This window comes from Alexandromys fortis, unplaced genomic scaffold, assembly GCF_014885135.2.
Source record: "Alexandromys fortis isolate MF-2015 unplaced genomic scaffold, M_Fortis_MF-2015_v1.1 scaffold_267, whole genome shotgun sequence".
In the NCBI taxonomy this organism is placed as follows: domain Eukaryota; kingdom Metazoa; phylum Chordata; class Mammalia; order Rodentia; family Cricetidae; genus Alexandromys; species Alexandromys fortis.
The window spans coordinates 1,419,186-1,442,806 of record NW_026068157.1 but is presented as its reverse complement, the minus strand read 5'-3'; the positions used below and the strand labels follow the sequence as shown (position 1 = coordinate 1,442,806).

At 47.3% G+C, this 23,621-nt stretch overlaps 1 protein-coding gene across 1 annotated transcript in view; it reads left to right on the top strand.

Moving 5' to 3' along the window:
- Positions 1–529: 529 nt before the first annotated feature.
- Positions 530–23,621, top strand: part of Nlrp5 (NLR family pyrin domain containing 5) — a 38,965-nt gene continuing 15,873 nt past the window's right edge. Inside the window, exons 1-5 of the mRNA XM_050127539.1 lie at positions 530–588; positions 13,191–13,268; positions 15,743–15,793; positions 16,236–17,805; positions 19,830–20,000. Of these exons, the coding sequence (XP_049983496.1) occupies positions 570–588; positions 13,191–13,268; positions 15,743–15,793; positions 16,236–17,805; positions 19,830–20,000 (1,889 nt within the window). The 5' untranslated portion in view covers positions 530–569. The remainder of the gene's footprint in view (positions 589–13,190; positions 13,269–15,742; positions 15,794–16,235; positions 17,806–19,829; positions 20,001–23,621) is intronic.

Here is a 23,621-nt window from a genome sequence, read left to right as displayed (position 1 = left end):
AAAAAAAAAATGCTAAGTACTACATTTTAAATTTTTTAAAAGGTGAGGACCCTGAATACACGCTGCTCAGAAACACCCAGTGGGGGCTGAACATATCTCAGGTCCTGCCGCATGTAAGAACGAGTCCTTGTCTGGAGAGATGGATCAATGGTTATGAGCCCTGGGTCTAGCAGAGTCCTTCAGCTTGATGCCCGGCACCCAAATTAGACAACTCAAAACTGCCTGATCCAACTCCAAGGGATCCCAGGCTCTCTTCTGGCCTCCGTACTTACACACATAATTTAAGGGTTTTTTTAATCTTAAAAATATTGAGTACAATCTAATGGGGTGGGGGAATGAGCCTTTCCCTGAGCAGCTGCTGGGCGAGAGTGGGCGGAGGCCAATGCTCGCCCCACGCCCCACGCAGCCTGCGCAGCTTTTCCGAATCTACTTTAGGAAGGGCAGTCAAAACTTGCAGCCAATGGGCATTAAGCACGTGCTGGCGTGAGACTCTTCAAAGGCTGTCACCACCTGGGTGTGGAGTGGGGACAGAGTTGGCTCTCTCTGCGGGGGTTGCCAGTTTGCAGAAAATGGACTCTGTGCCTGAAGGTGAGCTCTGGGTAACTTCTTAGTCCCAGCGGGGTCTCTGCATTGCCATCTTTGCTCTAGGTACAGTTAGTATGCACGAACCCTCCCCTTCTGTCTTTAGACCGCGGAGGGCTAAGAGGCCAAAGGGTCTCATTAGAAAAGAAGATAATGTTACCCCAAGTTTGTTTTTCAAAAAAGTTAACCTGGATAGGGGGCATTTAGGAAGGTCCGTCGCCATTCCCAGACTTGGTTGTTAACTGGAGACATGCCCCGGGCGGGGGGTGATGTCTGGGCCATACTTTGCAGTTGTGTGAGGTGTTGCTGGGTTAACGGGTGACTTGGGAACTACTGCGACTTATGGTCCGTAAGATGCCGTGTGAGCGGGAGTATTGTTTGCTGCGGTTGCCAAGTGAGGAAACTGAGTCAAAGGTCAGTAAGTGGCAAATTGACCAATTTGAAAGCAATTTGAAGGTCTTTATTTTCTGTGTATACACGAATCACGGCACCCATGTGGAGGTCAGGGGACAGCATGCAAGATTTGCGTCTCCCTCCCACGATGTGGGTTCTGGAGTCAAACTTGGGTCCTCAGGCTTGGCGGTAGGCAGAAGTCTTCGCTGCTTCTATCGAGTCATTCCAGACACTTGGGAACGAACGGGTGTGTCTGGGAGGCAGGAATGAGAGGGGAAATACAGGCTAAAGAAATGTGCTGGATTGTTTGGGGGGGGGGTTTTGTTTAAGAGTCTTCACTCTGCAGAAAGCCGCAGCAGCTTGCGGTCCTCCATACTTCCCCACCCCCCACCCTATATTTCCCAAAAAGTTTCTCAGCCAAATCTGTTTCCTCTACTGTGTCTTGGAGGAGTCTGATCTATTAGGAAATCTGGAATGTCTTCAAGTACATTAGCCCAAGCTATAAAGTCATGTAAAGTATTTGACTTCCCAGAACATCGGCTTTGAACCCTAAATGACGGACAGAATTCTATTTTTATACGTGCTTATGTGGAATTAAATGAGATACTGTAAAACCCTCCCCCACCCACAGAAAAACAAACGCCAGGAAAGAGTCCCTTCCTGGGAGCAGACCTTGCAGGTCAGATCATTCGAAAAAGGAAAGCTCCCACCCTTCTGCCCGCTGAGGTGTTTGCCCAAGGTCTCCTGCCTCTTCACCCCTTCAGAGGGAAGGCCAGAGGCAGGATATATGCATAGCTGACTAAAGCTGTGTGAATGTGACGTTTGGACTTCAGACTGAACTTTTCACCCAGTGGTTGGGAGATTTGTTTGCTCCTGGTTAGCTTTCTTGATCTCTTTTTTTAATTTCTAGAAAAATCTTAATTTTACTAGAAATACAACCATTTAAATTATGCTCATAATTTTTTTTGAGACAGGTCTCTATGTAAACCAGGAACTCAGAGATCCACTTGCCTCTGCCTCCCAAGTGCTGAAATTAAAGGCATGCACCACCACACCTGGCTAAATTTTTTTTCCTTAATAATCACCTTGTAGTCAACATTCTTCCTACTGAGTGATGCCTAGAAAACGCTTACTTCTCCTAGCCTTCTAGGGGGCTGTTGGGTTTTCATTTGTCTCTTTGTTTGATCTCATCTGTTTGCCTTGGCTTTTAAAGACAAGGTCTTGCTGTGAAAGTCAGAACATCCACCCAACTCCACCACCCCCTACCTCACCCACCTCAGCCTCCTGAGTTCCTGGGACTACAGGTGTGAGCTACTACCTCAGCGAGCATTCAGTCCTATGAACCCCAATGTTCAATGGTTATCAGTGCTTTGAGGGATAATACGTCTTGGTGAAATGGTGTTTATTTCTCTTAGCTTTTACTAAAATGATGGTTAAATTAGGATTACCTTTCGGTATGTGTCTTAAAGAACAGACATGAGGGTGAGTTCTCCCTATCCTTGGCCCGTCTCATTTTCCCGCGCCCCTTAGCAGGTGTTAATCATCTCCCAGAGGCGCTCTGCTTTGCTGCACCCCTGTTTAGCATCCCTTTTCTGATGATTTCCAGCTGGGTGTGTTCCAAGGGTGCAGAGCCTCGTGACTTAAAGGAACCCATGTGGCATTGATCAAGTCCTAAATGGTCTTTGCTCGTGATGTTTGCCCTTACAAGTTCTGTGTTGCCCAGTTCCCTAAGGGGGTGGTACCTGTTTCCCTTTACCCTGAGTAGGGGCTCCTCTTCACAGGGACCACAACAGCCCTGGCTTATGCAGCATTGAAGACACACTCAGCTCAGTATGGCGAGAATCACACTCCCCATGATCCTTAATTCTGTTAATAATGATGACTTCGGGTGTAGATAGAAGCCAGTTGTCTGGTTTGCTCAGTCTTCTGCTTATTGAGGAAGTTGAACTTGCTGGTGGTCTTTGTGGATGGGAACTGTGAAAAGTATTCACACTGCGTCTCACGTTTACCAGTTCCAGATCCATCGTGTCTTCGTTTGGCTGTTTGGGGTTTGTTCTTAAGAGACAGCATTTCTATTTAACAGCTCTGGCTGTCCTGGAACTCACTCTGTAGACCAGGCTGGCCTCGAACTCACAGACACCTTTTGCCTCCCAAGTGCTGGGATTAAAGGCAATCACCACCACTATATGCTGGTGTGTGTGTGTGTGTGTGTGTGTGTGTGTGTGTGTGTGTGTGATGTGGGGGGGGTCTAAGTGACGTGGTTCATGTGGAGGTGAAGAGACAGCTTTGAGGAGTTCTCTCTCCATGTGAAACTCAAGTCATCTGGTAGCAAATAACCTTCACCTGCTGAGCCATCTCACCAGCCCCCACACTTCTGTTCCCCCCAACCCCAAGGTAACTTAAAAGTTTAGTGACCTCTAATTATTTTATTGATATTTTTTAAATGAAGAGGATGTAAATTGGATTCATTTTGCTCAGTGGTTCTCAACCTTGCTAATGCTGCAACCCTTTAATACTGCTTCTCATGTTGTGGTGACCCCAACCATAAAATTATTTTCCTTGAATAATTTTGCTACTATTATGAAAATATCTGACATGCGGGATTTCGGATATGACTCCTTTTACCTTGAAAGGGGGTTGTGACCCACAAGTTGAGAGCCTCTGACTTTGCTTATCTTGTTCATAACTTTAGATCGTGGTACTTGAGCCCAGTGGTGGTGGCGCACGCCTTTAATCCCAGCACTCGGGAGACAGAGGCAGGAGATTTCGAGGCCAGCCTGGTCTGCAGAGGGAGGTGTCTGAGCTGGTGATAATTAAGACGGTAGAGTGTTTGCTTCAAATCCCCAGCACCACTTGCCTGTAATTCCAGCACTGAGCAGGAGGGTCAGAAGTAAAAATATAATCTCTGCTACATAGTAACTTCAAGCCAGCTAAGATATGTGATATACTTTTAAAGAAAAAAGATTCTATTCTGATGTATTTCATCTGAGTTATTTTAGAAAAAAAAATCTATTCTGATGTATTTCATCTGAGTTATTTGGGGGTTAAATATAAAGAAAATGGTGTTCTGGGAATCCAGTCGAGGAGGAGGAGGAGGGATTATATGAGCAAGGGAAGTCAAGATCATGATGGAGAAATCTACAGAGACAGCTGAACCAAGTTTGTGGAAACTCATGAACTCTAGGCCGACAGCTGTGGAGCCTCCATGGGACTGCACTAGGCCCTCTGCATGTGGAAGACGGTGGTGACTTGAACTGTCTCTGCGGCACCTGGCAGTGGGACCAGGATCTGCCCCTGGTGCATGAGCTAGCTTGTTGGAGCCCGTTTTCTATCATGGGATACCATGCTCAGCCTTAATGTCGGAGGGAGGGGCTTGGTCCTGCCCCAACTTAATGAGCCAGACTTTGTTGACTCCCCATGGGAGCCCTTACCAGTTGGGAGGAGTGAGTGCTGGGGTAGGCTAGAGGGAAGGTGGGGGGTGGGAGGAGGGGGAGAACTTTGGGTAGAATTTGAAATGAAATTTTAAAAAACATCTTACCCTTTCCTGCATCTGTTTTCCTCAGCTCTAGGAAACAGCGATTTTTTTTTTTCTTTTTAATACTTTTATTCTTTGAATGCTTCACATATGCCTACAGGGTATCGTGATCATATTCACTCCCTTCTGCCTCTCGCGTGGCACCTTGAGGCCCCAAACCTGTCTCCCTTCCAACTTGATGGCCTCGTTTTTACAACTAGTTTTCAGTTGGAATTTTTTTTCAGCAGATTATTTTTATTACTTTATAAATAACACCAATCAAAATTTCCACTTCCTCCCCTGCTCCCACTTTCCTCCAACCCCCCCTCTCTCCCTCCCTCCCTCCCTCCCCCTCCAGTCCTAAGAGAGGGCAGGGTACCCTGCCCTGTGGGAAGTCCAAGGCCCTCCCCCCTCCACCCAGGCTTAGGAAGGTATGCATCCAAATAGACTCGGATCCCAAAAGCCAGTACATGCAATAGGGACAAATCCCAGTGCCATTATTATTGGCCTCTTAGACTTTGATGATCCTTAGAGTTGTATATACAAAGCATGCACGAGGTTCTGACTTCAGTCTCTGGTGGTAGTGTGTGCTTAGCATGTGTGATACCCTGGCATCTCTGGTGGTGTGTGCATATCATGCATGATGCTTTGGCTTCTGGTGGTGGTGTGTGTACAGCAGCCAGGAGGTCCTGGCTTCAATCCCTAGTGGTTGTATGTGCTTAGCATTCATGAAATCCTGGCTTCAATCAATCTCTAATAATAGCATGTTCATGAGGCCATGGTTTCAATCATCTCTAGCACTTCCAAAAATCTCTTGGACTTTTTTGATGAAGTCATAATCTTATAAAAACGAACTCTGTTGGTCTTAAAGCTCCTATGTTGTCATGCATTTCAGAACTAAGTAGTTGATTTTTTAAAATTTATTTATTTTTATGTACATTAGTGTTTTGCCTGCACATGTATCTTTATGGGGGTGTCAGATCTTGGCGCTACAGGCAATTATGAGATGCCATATGGATGCTGGAAATTGAATCCACATCCTCTGGAAGAGCAGTCAGAGCTCTTAACCTCTGAGCCATCTCTCCAGTCCCATAGTAGTTATTTTAACACTACCCAAACCTCACCCTTCATACCTGCAAACTTAAGTGGATTGTTAATTCACTTTTTTGTTTTGTTTTTGAGGTAAGGAACAGGTGTCATTTTTGAGTCATTCAGGAGACTAGTGATTAGCCAGTCATGGTAATGTACACCTTCAGTCCTGATGCTTAGATTGGGAGGTAGAGACCAGCAGATCTGAGTTCAAGGCCAACCTGGTCTACATAGCAAGTTCTAGACCAGCTAAAATTATAGAGTGAGACCCTGTCTCAAAATAGTCTATAATGACTCCCAACAGCCCTCCTGTTGGCCACTTGGTGGTCATGATGGCCAAGGAGAGGTGGGGGCTCTGGTTTCCATTTTCAGAGAATATGCAGCCTTGGGGATGGGTTCAGTTGCTTGCCATGTAGACACACCATACAGCAGATCTATTTTCCTTTTGGAGGAATCTCCACACAGATGGCTGCACCAATCTCTGTTTCCACCAGCAGCGAATAAGGACTCCTGTCCCCTGAATCCTCACTAGCCATTCTTTTTCTTGGTGACAGTCATCCTGACTGAGGTGAGATGGGACCTCAAGGCAATTTCAATTTGCCCTTGAATCTTTAAACTCTTTGTTTTATGGGATCTCTCCAAGTGTTTACTTTATACCACAAAGCTAGAGTTGTGGAAAACCAGACTAGCCAAAATGACCGTTTTTATGTGCATCGTTGTTTAGTCTGTAAGTCTATATGAGGGTGTCAGATCCACTAGAACTTGAGTTAAAGACAGTTGTGAGCTGCCGTGTGGGTGCTGGGAATGGAAGCTGGGTCCTCTGGAAGAGCAGCCAGTGCTCTTAATCACTGATCCATCTTCTAGCCCCAAAGAGGGCATTTCTTCAGATTGCTACACTGTTCTATCAAAGGCCACATGGAGAAGAAGAAATGTAAGACTGTATGGCCCTGAAACAGATTGGGCTAGTGCCAAATGAGGAACCATTTCTGTCTGCGGTTGCTGGTGGTTACCAAGATTTGCGACTGTTCACTACCCATATAACTACTTCGGAGGGATTTCTGTTCAGGTCCTTATTCTGTTTGAAATTGTCTCTTGATTGGTGTTTAATTTTTTTTCTGCGTATGTACACATGCCGTGTCATATATGTGGAGATCAGAATGATTTTGTGGAGAAGATTCTGTCCTTCTACCCCTTTACACAGGTTCTGGGGATCAGACTCAGGACACGAGGCTTCTATGACAAATGGCCTTTACCCTCTGATCCGTGGTATTGTTGCTGGTCTGAGAGTCTTTTTTTACCTACATTTAGGTCATTTATTGGATATAGCTTTAATATTTGCTCATTTGTATTTTACGTGTGCATGCTTATAGAAGTCAGAGGACAGCTAACTGGAGTTGGTTCTATCTTTCCACGGTGTAAGTCCCATGGTTCGAGCCTGGGTCAGCAGGCTTGGCTACAAGCTCCGTTACCTACCGAGTCATCTTGCTAGCCTTTGAATTCCTTTCTATGATTTTATTTTTGAGACAGGATTTCTCTGTATAGCTCTGGCTGGCCTGGAACTCTCTATGAAGGCCAGACTGGCCTTAAGTTCACAGAGATCACCTGCCTCTGTCTGCCGAGCACTGGAATTAAAGGCATGTGTCACCACTGCCCTGCTAGAGTTCCTTTTAATGCCAAACTTTACAGACTTTATTTAACTTATCAACAGTCCCCAAGTGGAACGGATCTGAAAAGGTGGGTCCTGGTTGTTAGCAACTGCTGGGGGACCTATTGCTACTTTCTCTGTGTACAGTACTGTGGCCGAGACCTCTAAGAGGGCAGGACATTAAATCAAGTCTGTGTTGGGTGGTGTTTAGGGAACTAAGGAGCTAGCCACTGGAATGTCCCAGATTCTATATTCTAGTGACAGACAGATGGGTAACTGGAGTGCGATTTACAGAGACCTGTCACTGTGAAGTAGGCTTGCCTTAGGATGCCCTCCCTCCCAGGATGAGGGGCAATGGTTGTTCATGTGACTGAGGTCAAGTCATTCAACTTGAAGCTTTCTTCACAGTTCTCTGCCGAGTCTGCCCGTATCTCACACTGTGTTACCACAGGGTCTGCTTCTCCCCCAAAGCCTGAGCTCTGATGGGAGGCACACTACCCTCCCTCTACTCCAGCCACACTCTACAGTGGTTTCTCAGGGAGCTAGATAAGAACTTGGGATGTGTAAGCAATTACTGAAGGAAAAATGCTCAGGCTTGACCACAGGTGAACACGAGCGTCGGTGTGGATCATGCCACCATTGTGGACCACCTAGCCTCCATCTTTGAGAATCACCTAGGACCTGTCTTCTGGGGCATAATCATTTGCATCGTTGAAGACATGAAACTCTTCATGCTCTCTAAGAAAGCCAAGAATGAGATTGAAAAAAAGTAAGAATTGGGAGGGTCAAGTCTGGTTTTTGTTTGGGGGGTGAGGTTTTTTGTTTTATTTTTTGAGACACAGTATCTCTATATATAGCCCTGACCATCGCTTTGTATACCAGGATGGCCTCCAATTCACAGAGATCCACCTCCCTCTGCCTCCCAAGTGCTGGGATTAAGGATGTGCGCCACCTGGCTGTCAATGGGGCACCAATACTCTTCTAGGTTTACCTCTTCTGTGTGAGTCTGGACCACAAGAAATGTAGTCCATTGCATCCTCATCAGGTAGAAGTTAGCAAAGTGTCCTCGTGGACTGGAAGTATGGGGAGAGAAGTAGGTAGGAACTTCTCTCCCGGGATGGATTGCTTGAGATTGATGGGATGGCATCATGAATGCTAAGCATGGACTCGAGAGTTGATTTGTTACTGGAAGGAGTCTGTGCATCCTCCTGTCCGGAACTTTGGGGTCATCTCTCAGAATCCTAGCTCCTAGAGATCATATGCAGAATGCAGACCATTGCAAAGGGTTCTTGGAATCATGTATAAAAAGTGGCTGGTGTTTGGTTATTGAGAACACTGTTACCTAGTTGGGGGTCGCCCTCTGGGCTCAAAGATGAAGAACTGAATTTTAAGGTCCCGATTAAAGAACCCTGCTTGAATGATTTTTCCCTATTGATCACTTAACTTAAATTAGGTTACATGGTTGGGATAGGAATAAGAAAGATTATTTTATCAGATGAATTCTCAACTACAGACTTAAGACTTAGAATAACACTATCATGGCTGGGCAGATAAACTGGTCATAGACACTGTAGGAATTGTGAAAAATAGGAGTTCAAGCCTATAATCCCAGCTGAGAAGGCTGAGGCAGAAGGATCACAAGTTTAAAGCCCAAATGGATAACTTTATATTGCCTCAAAGTAAAAGGGCAGTGTGGGGGCGGGGCACTGGAGTAGAACACTTGCCCAGAATTCATCAGTGAGGTGCTGTAGATGTGGGTCAGGTGTAAAGCTCTTGCTTTGACACCACCAGTGAAGAAGAACTTGGAGGTGTGTGTGTGTGTGTGTGTGTGTGTGTGTGTGTGTGTGTGTGATCCCCCACTGAGGGGCTGGGGGTATGGCTCGGTGGTAAAACTCTTGCCTAGACTCCCCCAGTGAAGGACTGGAGGCAAGACCCAGTGGTAGAGCCCTTGCCTAGAATCCCCCAGTGAGGGCTGGGGGTGTGGCTCAGTGGTAGAGCCCCTGCCTAGAATCCCCCAGTGAGGGACTGGGGGCATGGCTCAGTGGTAGAGCCCCTGCCTAGAATCCCCCAGTGAGGGGCTAGGGGTGTGGCTCAGTGGTAGAGCCCCTGCCTAGCCTGCACAAGACAGACCCTAGGTTAAGTTGCAGTCCTCCTTATCAGGAAGCTGTAGTACCTTTTTGCTCTGAAGAAGCCCCATGTGGAAGGCAATGAAATGTAAATACTGTTTCCCGAGTCCGTGGTGTAGGTCCAGCTGTAGGACTGTCGGTATGCTGATACCTTCCTAGGCCCTGTGGTTGGTCCTGAAAGACACTTGGTGAAATGAGGTCCCCGTGCTGGGTGCTAAAATAGGGCATCTTTCAAGGTACAAAACTTGCCCAAGATCATGAGCCAGGATGTGTCAGAGGTGAGATTTGTTCATTTAACATTCAGTGAGTACATATTTAAAGTTCTCCATGTATCAGCTACCAAAGAGGTGATAGGAAGGGGAGCAAAAATGTCTGATTCTCGAAAATGGTGTGTAACCCTGATGAGATGGCACACGCCAGATTCATAACAGTTAGAGAGTAGAGATAGTAGGACCGTGTCATCTTTGGGGTCATCTTGGACACAAAAAAGCTACAAAATGTTGGTACAAATGAACTGTGCAGGTTCTTACACCACACTAAAGGGATGAAAAGTCCAGGATCACTTCTTACATGAAATGAGATTCATACTCAGATGAAAACAGAGAAATAAGGCAACTTCATTAGGCACTGGGTAAAGATGAACATTCTGAACAGAAGGTGGTCAATGCTGTGAAGCCTTTTAACAGTTTGGGTAGATGGGCTGGGGATGATTCCGTGGACAAGCATGAGGACCTGAGTTCAAATCCCCAGAACCCATATAAAAATCCAGGTGTGACAACTCATGCTTGTAATCTCATCCCCGGGGCAGGGGAAAATGAGTGAATCCTGAGAGCTTGCTGGCCAGCCAGCTAAGCCAAAATGGCAAGCTCCAGTTTCAGTGAGAACCTTGCCTCAGAAAATAAGATGGGTTGCCTGGCAGTGGTGATACACGCCTTTAATCCCAGCATTTGGAAGGCAGAGTTCGAGGCCAGCCTGGTCTACAAAGTGGGTTCCAGGACAGTCAGGACTGTTACCCAAAGAAACCCTGTCTCAAAACAAACTAATAATAATGTGGATCAATTCATATCAGTGAGTTAACTTCCTCTGATTTGTCGAGATGACCCTGCATCTGTGACAGAACTAAAACAAGGATGGTGACTTAGTTTATTCTTTGGGAGAGGGAAAAACAGTTGGCAGACTTTTGGAAAGACGCTGTACACATATCTATTCAGCAAAAATGGAACCTACCCATAGGACAAAGTGATCACGCCAATGTCCAACTGGGTGAATGAATGAATTTTTCTTGGGGTTGCTAACGAGTGTGGGTGAGGAGTAACTCACAAGGGGCAGGGATGATGCATAAACAGCTGCATCGCTGGAAAGCTCTCTGCACAGCTGGACGGTCCTGAATCTGTCCTCTCTGCACAGCTGGACGGTCCGGAATCTGTCCTCTCTGCACAGCTGGACGGTCCGGAATCTGTCCTCTCTGCACAGCTGGACGGTCCGGAATCTGTCCTCTCTGCAGTTGCGCTTTCCTCCCTCAGCTGTTAACACTCCTTTTCTTACTGCTGGGGACTGGCCTTCCAGACTCTTCCAAGTTTCTGTTCTCCTACATATCTGATCTTTTCTTTGCCTCCTGAGTCTCATTAGTCACCTCCTCCCTCCTAGAGGGAACATTTAAGGTCTGAGGAAGCTGAGGCATGCCTGTGAAGGTCAGAAGACTACCCTCCTGGTTTGGGTTTTCTCCTCCCATCATGTGGGTGTAGGGAATTGAACTCAGGTTTTGGTGGCAAGTGAGAGATCTTCTTCGCTCAGCTGCAACTTTCAGAAGACAGAATGTAACCATTTATACACTTACGGGTAGGTAAACAGTATCTGGGTCGTTCATGAATGAAGGCTAGTATATTAATGAGGCACTATTTTTAATTTATATATTAGAATATTCAGGGATGGAGAGATGGTTGAGTGGTTAAGAGCACTGGCTGTTCTTCCAGAGAACCTGGGTTCAATTCCCAGCACCCACGTGGCAGTTCACAGCTGTCTAACTCCAGTTCCAGGGAATCTGATACCTTCATGTACATAAAATAAAAGTTAAGTAAATTGTTAAATACATATATATGAATAAGTAATTTGAATATACATATTTGTATATACAGCCATATGTTTTAGGAGGAGGCTGCTTGTTTGTTCCTGGCTACTCAGCCCCAAAATAAAAAACACAGAAACCATATTATTTGTAATACTGTTTGGCCAATAGCTTAAGCATATTTTTGGCTAACTCATATCTTAAACTAACCCATCTCCATTAATCTGTATCACCATGATGCTGTGGCTTACCGGGTAAAGTTCTGGCATCTGTCTCTGGCAGGGCTACATGGCTTCTTACTGACTCTGCCTTCTTTCTCCCAGCATTCAATTTTTTCCCCACCTAGCTAAGTTCTGCTTTGCTATATATAGGTCCAAAGCAGTTTCTTTATCAATCAGTGGTAATCACAGCATACAGAGGGGAATCCCACACCAGCCATACACACTCACACACACACACTGTATCTTTATATAAAGAGAGAAAATGTAAGTTTCTGATCATGCATTATATTTTTTGGACAATATGTTGAATGAATGAAAATGATTAAGTTAAAATGTAGCTCATTGGTAGCATGCACAAAGCCCCAGCTGGACTCAGTCCCCAGCACTAAATAAATAGGACATGATGGCATACACCTATAATCTTAGCACTTAGGAGGCAGAGGCTGGATTTCAAAGTCTTTCTTGGCTTGGGTGAACTCCAGATTTAGCAGAAAACCTGTCAAGGAAAAAAAAATAGGTGAGTGGATGTCTTGTTTTCTATTGCCATAAAGAGACACTATGACCAAGGCAAACTATAAAAGAAAGCCGTTAAATGGGGGCTTGCTTACAGCATCAGAGTTAGTCTGTGATCATCATGGCAGGCAAGCATGAACTGGAGCAGTAGCTGAGAGCTCTCTGATCCATAGACACACAGAAGGGAGGGTGGGCCTAGGCCTGGACCTGGTGTGGGCTTTTGAAAGCTCCTCCAACAAGCCCACACCTCTTAATCCTTCTCAAACTGCAGAGCCAAACATTCAATATATGAGCCTATGGGACCATTCTCATTCAAACCAATGCAGCAGAGGTCGGATAAATGACCCTGTGGTTAAGAGCACCTGCTGCTCTTGCAGAGGACCAGTGTTCCACTCGAAACACCCGCAGCAAGTGGCTCACAGCTGCCTGTAACTCCAGTTCCACGAATCCTATGTCCTCTTCTGGCCTCCAGGGGTAACTGCATGCGTACAGACGTAAAACGAAATTCATAATTTTTTTTCAAGGACTGGGCAGGTGCCTACAGAGTAAAGACACCCATGCTTGATGTGCATGTGCACCCACACACGCGCACACAGTTGAAGCCTCTAATTAGATAACTCACACGTATCAAGGTAGTTGCTTGCTGTGTAGGACTGAAATTTGAAGGCACTGAGGACGACTAATGAACATTTAATGCCTATGACCCAGCACCTCATGGGTCACCCACCCAAAGCCACTCAGCAGAGCGAGTATAGAATGCATGTGTAAAGTGCAGATTGGAGCATCCTTTTCTATCTGTCTCAGCTGTATGCATGTGTTAAAGTGCAGATGGGAGCATCCTTGCCTGTCTGTGTCAGCTGCTTTTCTGTGCTGCTGAGGCAGAAGGGCCCGACTGTGTCCTATGCCAGACTACTCCGGGCATAACCTGAGCCAAGGCTTGCTCTCATTCCCCTCTGTAGTTTGTGGATGAAGTGTTCTCGTCCCCAGCTGGGGCAATCAGACCGTGACTCACAACAGCATTCTCTCTTCCTTTCTGTTGCAGAAAGCTCAATGTGTAACCCAGAAGGCGGCAGTGGACCAGTTCAGGATGACAAAGGATCAGATGATGAACGGCCACCAGGTTTGCAGGCAGGGTTGGGTGTAAACATGGATACACTTAAAGCCACGTGGTATATAGTTTTAACTAAAGAATTAGAGCCCTGAATTCTTTTTTGTCGTTGTTTTGTTTTTTGAGAAAGGTTTTTCTGTGTAGCCCTGGCTGTCCTGGAACTTGCTCTGTAGATCAGGTTGTGTTAAACTCACAGAGATTTGCCTGCCTCTGCCCTCCTGAGTGCTGGGACTAAAAGTGTGTGCCACTGCAGCCCAGCTAGATCCCCTGAATTCTTATGTGTGTACATCCAGGATTGGAGTCTGGCTCTCAGCCCCCTCATCAGGTGGCTCATAACCACTGGTAACTCCAGCTCCAAGAGATCAACACGTCTGTCTTCTGTGGGCACAAGTGCTCACACATACCCACACAGACATGTAATTAAAATTAAACGTCTTTTTAAAGGGGATTGTTTCATGAGGAATGAAGACTAGGGTTGACCTCTGGCATCGTCATCCACACTCAGCCTGTACTTTCCACATACCACACATACACACACACATACACACACAATTCTACTAAAGTGTCGAGACAGGTGCGGGAGGGTGATCTGGGGTTTCTCAGTTCTAGCTGACTGGCCTATGAGCCTGTCCTTATACCACTTACCCCCACTGACTTAAATGCTGTTTCTTTCCGGATCTATGACACTCTCCATTTTATCTGCAAAATTTGGAGGCCATTCTCAGTCCCACTGATTCTATCAGAAACTTTAAAATCACTTTGACAGTTTCTTGGAGGTCAGCTGGACTCTTGATATAGCTTGCATTAAGCTGCATAGAGTTGTGTTTGGGTATATAACTAGCTGTATTAATAAGGTTGACTCCTGAGGCTTAAATTGTTCAGTCTGTAAAATGTTTGCTGCACAGGGACCTGAGTTCAAGTCCCAGAACCCATATTAAAGGGCCATGTGGGAGCGGTATGTGCCTGTAATACCAGCACAGAGGAGGCAGACACAGGAGGATCTATGGTGCCGGCTGGCCAGCAAGTCTAGATATATTGGTGATACTGAGGTTTAGTAAGAAACTCTCAAAAAATAGATTGGATTCCAGAGAGATGGCTCAGCAGTTCTGAGCACTGGCCACTCTTCCAGAGGAACAGGTTCAGTGTTCAGCACCCCTGTGCCAGCTCACAGCCATCTGAAACTCCAGTTCTAGGGTTTCTGCTACCTTCTGGCCCCAGCGGGCATAGCATGCACAAAGTGCACAAGCATATATACAGGCCAAATAGTCATAAAATAAAAATAAATACATCTTTAGAAATTTAGAATGAGTGCTTGCAAAAGACACCAAAAGTCAGCGTCAGGTCCACATATATGCCCTTGAATGTGCACGCGAACCTACCCACACGTGAACCTACCCACACAAGTGTACACATACACATAGAACATGAACAACCAACCAGAGGACACACCCCCAAACAAAAGTGACTCCAAATGCCGAGACTTGCACAGCCAGCAGTAGAGTCTCCAGAGCCCCCACCCGATCTGTGGTGGGATTTTCACCATGCGGGTGACCACAGCTGCACTACCTCATGTGTGCAGCAGCCGTAGCGTGTGCAGAGCACAGCATTTTGCAGCTCTCCTCTCCATCCTCCAGCTCTTTCGTTCTTTCTGCCCCCTCTTCCTCTGTGCACCCTAAGCCTGGGGTCTGGGTAGTCGACACAGATGGCATCTCTGTTTAGAACAACAGACATAATCATGCTAGATGATTTTGTGCTGTAGGAGGCCACGTGTTTGTTCCCAGCTGCTCAGCCCCGAAATAATCACACAGAAACCATATTATTTGCAATACTGTTTGGCCAATAGCTTAAGCGCCTTGCAGGGAGGGGCTGCTTGTTTGTCCCTGCTGCCCAGCTAGCTTAGCCCCGAAATAATCATACAGAAATTGTATTCGTTAAATCACTGCTTGGCCTATTAGCTCTAACATCTTATTGGCTAATTCTTACACCTTGATTTAGCCCATTTCTATTAATCTGTGTATCGCCACGTGGCAGTGGCTTACCAGGAAGATTCAGCTTGTCTGATTCTGGCGGCTCCATGGTGTCCCTCTGACTCTGCTTTCTTCCTCCCAGAATTCAGTTCTGTCTTCTCCACCTACCTAAGTTCTTCCCTATCAAGCCAAAGCAGTTTTCTTTATTCATTAACCAATACAAGCAACACAGAGGGACTCCCACATCATAAGCGTATTTCTGGATAATGCATATCTTAAGTTAACCCATCTCCAGTAATCTGTATATCATTACGAGGCTGTGGCTTATTGAGTAAAGTTCCAGCGTCTGTCTCCAGTGGGGCTACATGGTTTCTCACTGACTCCACCTTCTTTTTCCCAGCATTCAGTTTAGTTTTCCCTGCCTAGCTCTGTTCTGCCCTACTCTGCTCAAAGCAGTTCTTTATTACCACAGCATACAGAGGGTAATTCTGCATCAATTTTGTTCTGTCCCTTTTACAGAGTTCTTTCAAGCTGAGGAACAAGATTTAGAGGCGGACAAAAGTGAACAAGGTGAAGAAAATGTCTGTGGCCAATGATAAGGGCACTCAGAGAGGAGGTGGGGTCCTGGTGTCACTGGTGTGTTCACCTGAACCTTCCTTGTGAGTCCTGGGGGTGAACATCGCGGACAGAGCCATGTGGCTCATGGCAATTTATGTTGGGTGGTAATTTATGAGACGTTCAAAATAACCTATAATTCCAGCAATCTGTATACAAGCACAAGTTTATTTGATGTGTTCTAAACACAGCTGAGAGTATTTACCTACCCTGATCAAAATTAGCGATTTTATTTTTACTGTAAGTCCCTTCAGGTTCCTCTCCTCTATTTTTGAGATGTTGTAGGCCATTGTTAATTAGACTTATCTTGAAGAGATACATGTCAGTTTCAACTACAAATAAGTTTTTTCAAATTTTGTTTTTCTTCTGCTCTCTTCCCTGACCTCATACCATCTAGATGGCCTGAATAGCTATAAGGCCCACGTGATAGCCAAGTTTGACACATGTGTGGAAGTGCACTATGACAGCCCAGAGATGCAGGTGCTGCTCAAGGCTTTCAAGTCGTACCAGAAAGCCTTCTGGCCTCATACTGTCATCCTACATGGAAAACCAGGCGTTGGAAAGTCAGCTTTGGCCAGAAGTATCATTCTGGGCTGGGCACAGGGTAAACTCTACCAAGACATGTCCTATGCCTTCTTCTTCTCTGTTAGAGAAATAAAATGGACAGAGAAGAGCAGTTTGGCAGAGTTGATTTCTGAGGAGTGGCCATACTTGCAGAGTTCAGTGGCAAAGATCGTGTCCAAACCTGAAAGACTCTTGTTTGTCCTGGATGGTTTTGACGACCTGGACTTGGCCCTCCTGCAGGATGACATGAGGCCCTCTGGAAACTGGGAGGATGAGCAGCCCATATACATCCTGATGTACAGCCTCCTGATGAAGGTCCTCCTACCCCAGTCCTGTCTCATAATCACCACCCGAGACACGGACCTAGAAAAGCTCAAGTCACTGGCGGTGTCCCCCCTCTACATATTGGTCGGAGGTCTGTCGGCGACGAAGAGGACTCAGCTACTCCTCGAGGGCATCTCCAATGACCAGCGAAGAAAGCACGTGGTCCGTACTGTGATAGAGAACGACCAGATATTTGACGAGTGTCAAGTCCCCTCCATATGCTCACTGGTCTGTGAGGCTCTGAAGCTACAGGAGAAGCTGGGAGAGAGATGCGCCCCAGTCTGCTGGACTCTTACCAGTTTGTATGCCACCTTGGTGTTCCACCAGCTCACCCCAAGAGAGCCTTTTCAGAATTGCCTCAGTCACAGAGAGCAAGTTGCCTTGATGGGTCTGTGCAGTATGGCAGCAGAGGGGGTGTGGAACATGAGGTCGGTGTTCTACGATGATGACCTGCAGAACTATGGCCTGGAGGAGGCTGCGGTCTCGGCCCTCTTTCACATGAACATCCTTCTCCGGGTTGACGACAGCACCGAGCGGTATTACGTCTTCTTCCACCTCAGCCTGCAGGATTTCTGTGCCGCCTTATACTACCTCTTAAAGGGGCTGAAGAAGTGGAATCAGCACTGTCTGTTCGTCGAAAACCCAAAGAGGAGCATCATGACGCTGAAGCGAACCAACTTCAACACTCACCTCCTTGGGATGAAGCGTTTCCTATTTGGCCTCATGAACAAGGACACCATGAGGACCCTGGAGGCTCTGCTTGGATGTCCTGTGTCCCCTGCTGTGAAGCAGAGGCTCCAACATTGGGTCTTTGAAGTGGGTCAGCAGGTCAGCACCACCGGCCCGGAGGATGTTCTGGATGTCTTCTACTATCTCTTTGAGTCTCAGGACAAGGAATTTGTCTGCTGGGCTCTGAATAGCTTCCAAGAAGTGTGGCTCCAGGTTAACCAGAAGATGGACTTAATGGTATCTTCCTACTGCCTCCAGCACTGTCAGAACTTGAAGACACTCCGGGTGGATGTCAGAGACATCTTCTTAGTGGATAAGAATGCTGAGCTGTGCCCTGTTGCTCTCCCACAGTGAGTATCGGATGATTTTCATCCTAAGTTAGTAATTTTGTATGTTATCAGGTTAGACATGGCGTTCAGAAATATTTAAGGTACCAGATGGCTCTTAAAGGGTCTCACCATTTGGGCTCATGTATGGGTGGTCAGTTCTGACCCTTGGTCTTTCACTTACTAACAGGACCTGACAAGTCTAGGTCATCATTAGCTGCTGGATAAGCCCTTTAAAACAGAGTCTGATGCTGGGGGGGATATAGCTCAGTTGGCAGACAGATCTTGGGAGACTGCTTGCCTAGCATGGATGAAACCCAAGGTTCGATCCCCAGCACTGCTCAGACTGGGTGGGATGTGGTGCACACCCACAAACCCAGCACTCAGGAGGTAGCGGCATCAAGGTAGCTTCCACCTGTAAGCCAATTAGAAGAGCCAAACTAATAGTAAAATGCAGGAAAAAAGATTTGTGCAGGGTTGCCACATTGAAAAAAGGGACAAAAATCAGTAGGTCTCTATTGATGCCCGTCCACATAGCCCATCTTTGGATCCCGCAGTGAGGTAAAGGTGCAGGTCATGCACATCTAAATGGTTCTGATCAAGGCGTAATCCCTGCCCACCGCTGACTCCTGGCCTTGCCTCAGTCTCTCCAACAAGGTGGGTTGCTCTGTGTGGAATCTTTTTCTGGGAGGCTAGTGCCAGGCTCCAGCCTTTTCCTTCTCCCAGCTGGCATTTGACTGTTTCCGAGTCCGCATGCCTACATCATCCATTCACCATTTGCATGCAGTCTGTTCAATAATCCTTCTTGTCTTACTGTTACCTGTAAACACGCGTCACTCTCTGCCACCTAGAGACAAACGCGCTAGTGAGAAGTGCAGGGCACAGTACTCACTCACTCCGCTTCGGCTGATGGCCCTCTTTGCGTCTGTTTCTACTTACAGCTGACTGCGCTCGCCACAGACACATGGCACAGAGCCTGGAGGAGCCAGGGACCATATGTCGAGAGCTGGAGCGAGTCACAGCACAGGCTATGACTTTTCTAGAGATATGAGCAGGTCTCTTTAGACCTGTGAGGTCTGGAGTCCCCAAGAATGTCTTAAAGGGACAGGCCCATGTTGTAACAATACGCCAGCGTGGGGCTCCTGTACCATGTCTTCCTTCTAGAGGTCCCTATTTATTTCTCGTAGTAGCTTGCTCTGTAATGATTTCCTAGAACGACACAAGCAAACCACTACTCGCCCCACATAGGAAGCCAGAAAAAGCCTAGAGTTATCATTCTACCAAAACTATTTTGGTGAAGCAGCAAGTTTATTGGGTTTGCTTAGAGAAACATGGATAACCCAAAGCAACAGCATCCTAATAAAGTCTCCCTCGTGCAGATAACGGCCTCATGGGAAACTGTCATGGAGTTGTTTTCAGTTAACCATTTATTTCCACATATAGTCTGGCACCCTCCTAAATTAGTTGCAGCTGAGGGAGGAGAGGAAGGAAGAGCTGGGCTAGCACCCAGGACAAGGGTCCTGTAATCCTCCTCCACTGCTAAGGGGTATCAATAGTTCCATTGCCGTATACCTGGCTGTTCTGTTAAATGCCATAGCTAACTGGAAGTGGAAATCTCTAATCCAAGAGATGAAATGATGATCATACCATCTCTAGACTTTAAAACAGATCCAGGCTAGACAGATGGCTCAGCAGTTAAAGAGCACCTGCTGCTCTTCGGACCGGAATGTGTTTCCTAACACCACACTGAGTGGCTCCTAACTGCCGGTAACTCCAGCTCCAGGAAGATCTGATGCTATCTTCTGGCCTCCATGGGCACATCTACACACGCATGTACATACCCACCCATTGACACGTATACATATGCACGCATGCACTTAACCTTTAAATGGCATAACAACACAGCTGCACCATTTGACCACTAGGGGGTGCTAGACTTTAAGTCGCCTGTGACAGGGAGGGCTGTGAGGCTCGTTAGCACTCTAGCATACCCCCCTCCCCCCAATGTCTGCCTGTTCAATCCTTCTGTTTTCTCCTCGCTGACACAGGGCACAGGGTAAGTCCCTCATCATGGAGCTGTGGGAGGACTTCTGCTCAGTACTCAGCATGCATCCAAAACTGAATAAGCTGGATCTGGGTAGCAGCGTCCTGAACGAATGGGCCGTGATGATACTATGTCTCAAACTGCGGAATCCAGCCTGTAATATACAGAATCTAATGTAAGTGCCACCAGCCTGCTACAAGGCAGGGCTTGCCTTGGCAGGCTTCTCCTGCCTAGACAGGGCCCATCTATAAACCCTGAGAGGTCGAGCACTGTAAAGCGTGCATGAAACAAGTTCCCAGAAACTCAGGACGGGAGCGGACTGGAAAAACTCAGAGGTGCATAAAGTTTTTTTGTTTTTTGTTTTGTTTTGTTTTGGTGAAGTTTTTATTAAATCCACAGAAGTAAAAACCATTCTGTGAAGAGGGACTGGAGGACAGGGCCACCAAGAGCAGGAGTCAGGCCACCAAAGGAGGAGAGGGTATGGGGTAAAAGGACAGAGACCATAGCTTGACCGGGCTGACCACAAGAGCTCCAGCTTCAGGGACCATCACCAGGGCCACCGGACAGCTCCTGAGAACTTAGGCTAGCACTGGGAAGGTTCAGCGGTGGTGGTTCTACCAGCACAGCAGAAAACTTGGTGTCACCAAAGGCATCATTCATGCGCGTCTCAAAGAAGCGCTGCAGGCCGATGATGGACTGCACATCTGCCTTGTCCTGGACCAAGTTAAGAGTACAACGGTGAGTAGGTCCTGGCTTTTTCCTCCCCCATCCCCACCCTCCCGCGTTCATTCTGCAGGTTCACCTCAGTCAGCTTGTTGAACTGCTTGAACATGCGGCCCACATCTTAGGCAAACTCCTGGGGAGAACTATAAGGGGGTGACAGCTTCTCTTGAAGGCGAGCACGTATCAGGGTCAGGTCTAGGGTACCACCAGGCTGCTCCTGCAGGGAGACACGACATTGGCATGAGGGGATACACCACCACTTCTTGACATCCCCAACCTCTCCTATGTTCTGGAACTCACCATGGAGAATGTAGAATCAGTAGCCAGCTGGTGCAAGGGGCGGCAGGGTTCATGGCAGAACAGGGCCAGAAGGACGCGCTCACATTTCTAGACGGCACAAGAGATGGCAGTTAAAGCATGGAGGGGGCTTCAGCCACTGGGCCACCCAACATCTAAGCATTCGGCCCTTACCCGCTGGTTGACTGGTGAGAGCTTAGCAACCACACCAGTGTTATCTGATCCATCCAGGCTAAGGCTTCCATCTTCCTCCTTTAGGTCAGGGATCACGTGGCAGAGTGAGCAACTCCACTCTTCCCTAGGGAGAAGAGTAGATGTAAATGATGACAAACATTCAGCTCTCCATGATCTATCTTGATCTAGCCCAGCCTCACACATACCCTGGAACATCCTGCAGGGCAGGGAGGTGGCAATCCAGGTGGAAGCAAAACTCGCACTGGTTGCACATGACCAGGTCACCTGGCTTCTGGCAGACGCGGCAGATAGTGGCACTGTCATCCAGGATACCTGGTCCCCCTACTGGGACTGAGGTACCCTCAGGAGCCACTACTTCCAGGCCTGAGCTAGTACTGCCACTAGGTGAAGCCAGGCGTGGTCCCTCAGTCCCAGGGCCTTCAGCCAGAGTCATCAACACAGGCTTGGTCTCAGGACCCTCAGTGGCAATAGGTGGAGCTCCAATAGCAGCTTCTGTCTCTTCTTCCTGTAAGACAGTTGAAGTGCTGTTACCAAATCTGCGCTAAGAGGTGTCAGCTAAGATGTATCACCATCCTGTGATGGAAGACAGGCTTACCTTGACAATGGCCATGCCAGGCAGGGGTAGGGCACCAGGAGCTCCTGGGGGAACAGTCCCAGCCTGACCAGCTGCTGCTGCTGCTGCACCACGCTCAATAACAATCAGATTGTAATCCTCAGTGGTGTTTCCTGGAAAGACCTTGAAGACTAGTAGCTGGTTATCAGCGGTGAGATCCAGATCCAGGCACCCAGGGAGTAGGGGGGGGGGAGCACCTAGGGGTGCAGCCAAGCTGCTGGGTACTGGCCTCTCTGCAGATGATGGCGCCACTGGTGCCACCGCCCCCCCCCCTTTGCTGTTGAGCCGTGCACTGCACGACTTGCTAACAACTGCCCTACCACAGGAGGTGCATAGGTTTGAGGCAGGCTTAATTACTGTGGGTTTTGAAGGATGCATAGGAGTTGGTTAGTAAAGAAAGAATGAGAGGGCTTTGGGGGCTGGTAATCGAATATGAAGTAATAGGTCAAGGTCATGCTTTACATATTTACATTACTCTTTAATACCTTTAAGCCAGTGAATCTCGTGCACATCTATGAGCAGCTAATTGTTAAATATACCAGGAGTAACAGCAGTCAGCCTGTGAAGGAAATGGACTTGTAATCCCTTCAGAAATTGGCTTTGAAGTGGAAAAGCAGAATTTATAGAAACGATGAGGTATAGAAAGATCTATACATGACGGGGCCTTAAGGGGGGGGGGTGAGCCAGTGTCCCTTCAGAGACTGCAGAGCAGCTGAGATTGCGCAGGACAGCGTGCTGGAGGGCTGCTCTTGCCGAGGACTCGGGCTCTGTTCCTGGCATCTTCAACCCCAGATCCAGGGGATCCAACCCCTCCTGCCGCCTCCACAGGCTCTCCTGCACCTGCGTGGCGTACATACACTCATGCAGGAGCACAACATGTAACCATTAAAATCTTCTTTAAGGGGGCTGGAGAGATGGCTCTGAGATTAAGAGCATTAGTAGCTCTTCCAGAGGTCCTGAGTTCAGTTCCCAGCACCCACATGGTGGCTCACAACCATCTGTAATGAGATCTGATGCCCTCTTCTGGCCTGCAGACACATGTACAGGCAGAACACTGTATAAATAATAAATAAGTCTTTTAAAAAATTAAGAGTGTAAATATTAATCCCAGCACTCGGGAGGCAGAGACAAGCAGACCTCTGAGTTTGAGGCCAGTCAGGTCTACAAAGCGAGTTCTAAGATAGCCAGGGCTACACAGTGGAACCCTGTCTCAAAAAGGTGAGAGAGAGAGAGAGAGAGAGAGAGAGAGAGAGAGAGAGAGAGAGAGAGAGAGAGAGAGAGAATGCTCAAACCATCACAGGAGTGCTGGGTTGAGTCAGAAAGCGCCCTTTGTCAGTGCCTCTCCAGCAAATCCCCAGAACAAAGGAAAGGTCTGACTTTGTGAACCGTTAGGATAGTGAGAAGTTTCACGTAGCGGTGATTTAGTTCAGCAGAGCATATGTAACAAGGAGCCTACAGGGCCAGGTACCTTCAGTTGAAGGCTGTCGCCACCCAGACAGCTTCTTAACTGTCCCAGTGAGAGCTGTGGGGAGGCTGGCCCTTGTGCCTCAGGTTGTGGGGAAGCTTGGCCTGTGTGTTGCTTGCCTCAGGCTGTGGGATCTGGCCTTCCATAATAAATGCTCTCACAATAACAAAATTCGGAGCCTGCTACAGATGCCACAGATCTTGAGGTAGGAGAAGAAACATCAGCTCTACTGTAGACCCCTCCCCCAAATAAAACCACTCCTCGACTTACCTCGCAACCCAGGGAAAAGCCACATGACATCGACTTGAGGCAAGTTCCTGTTCTAGCAAATGCCTTGAGTTCCTGCCCCAACTTCCCTAGATGGTACCTACAAGCTGTAAGATGAGTTAAACCCTTTCCTCCCAAAGCTGCTTCTGGTCATGGTATTTTTATCACAGCAATAGAAACCCCAATGAGAGGACAACCAAAAGCACCGTGGGGAAAAAAAGATTGTTTCACTTTGT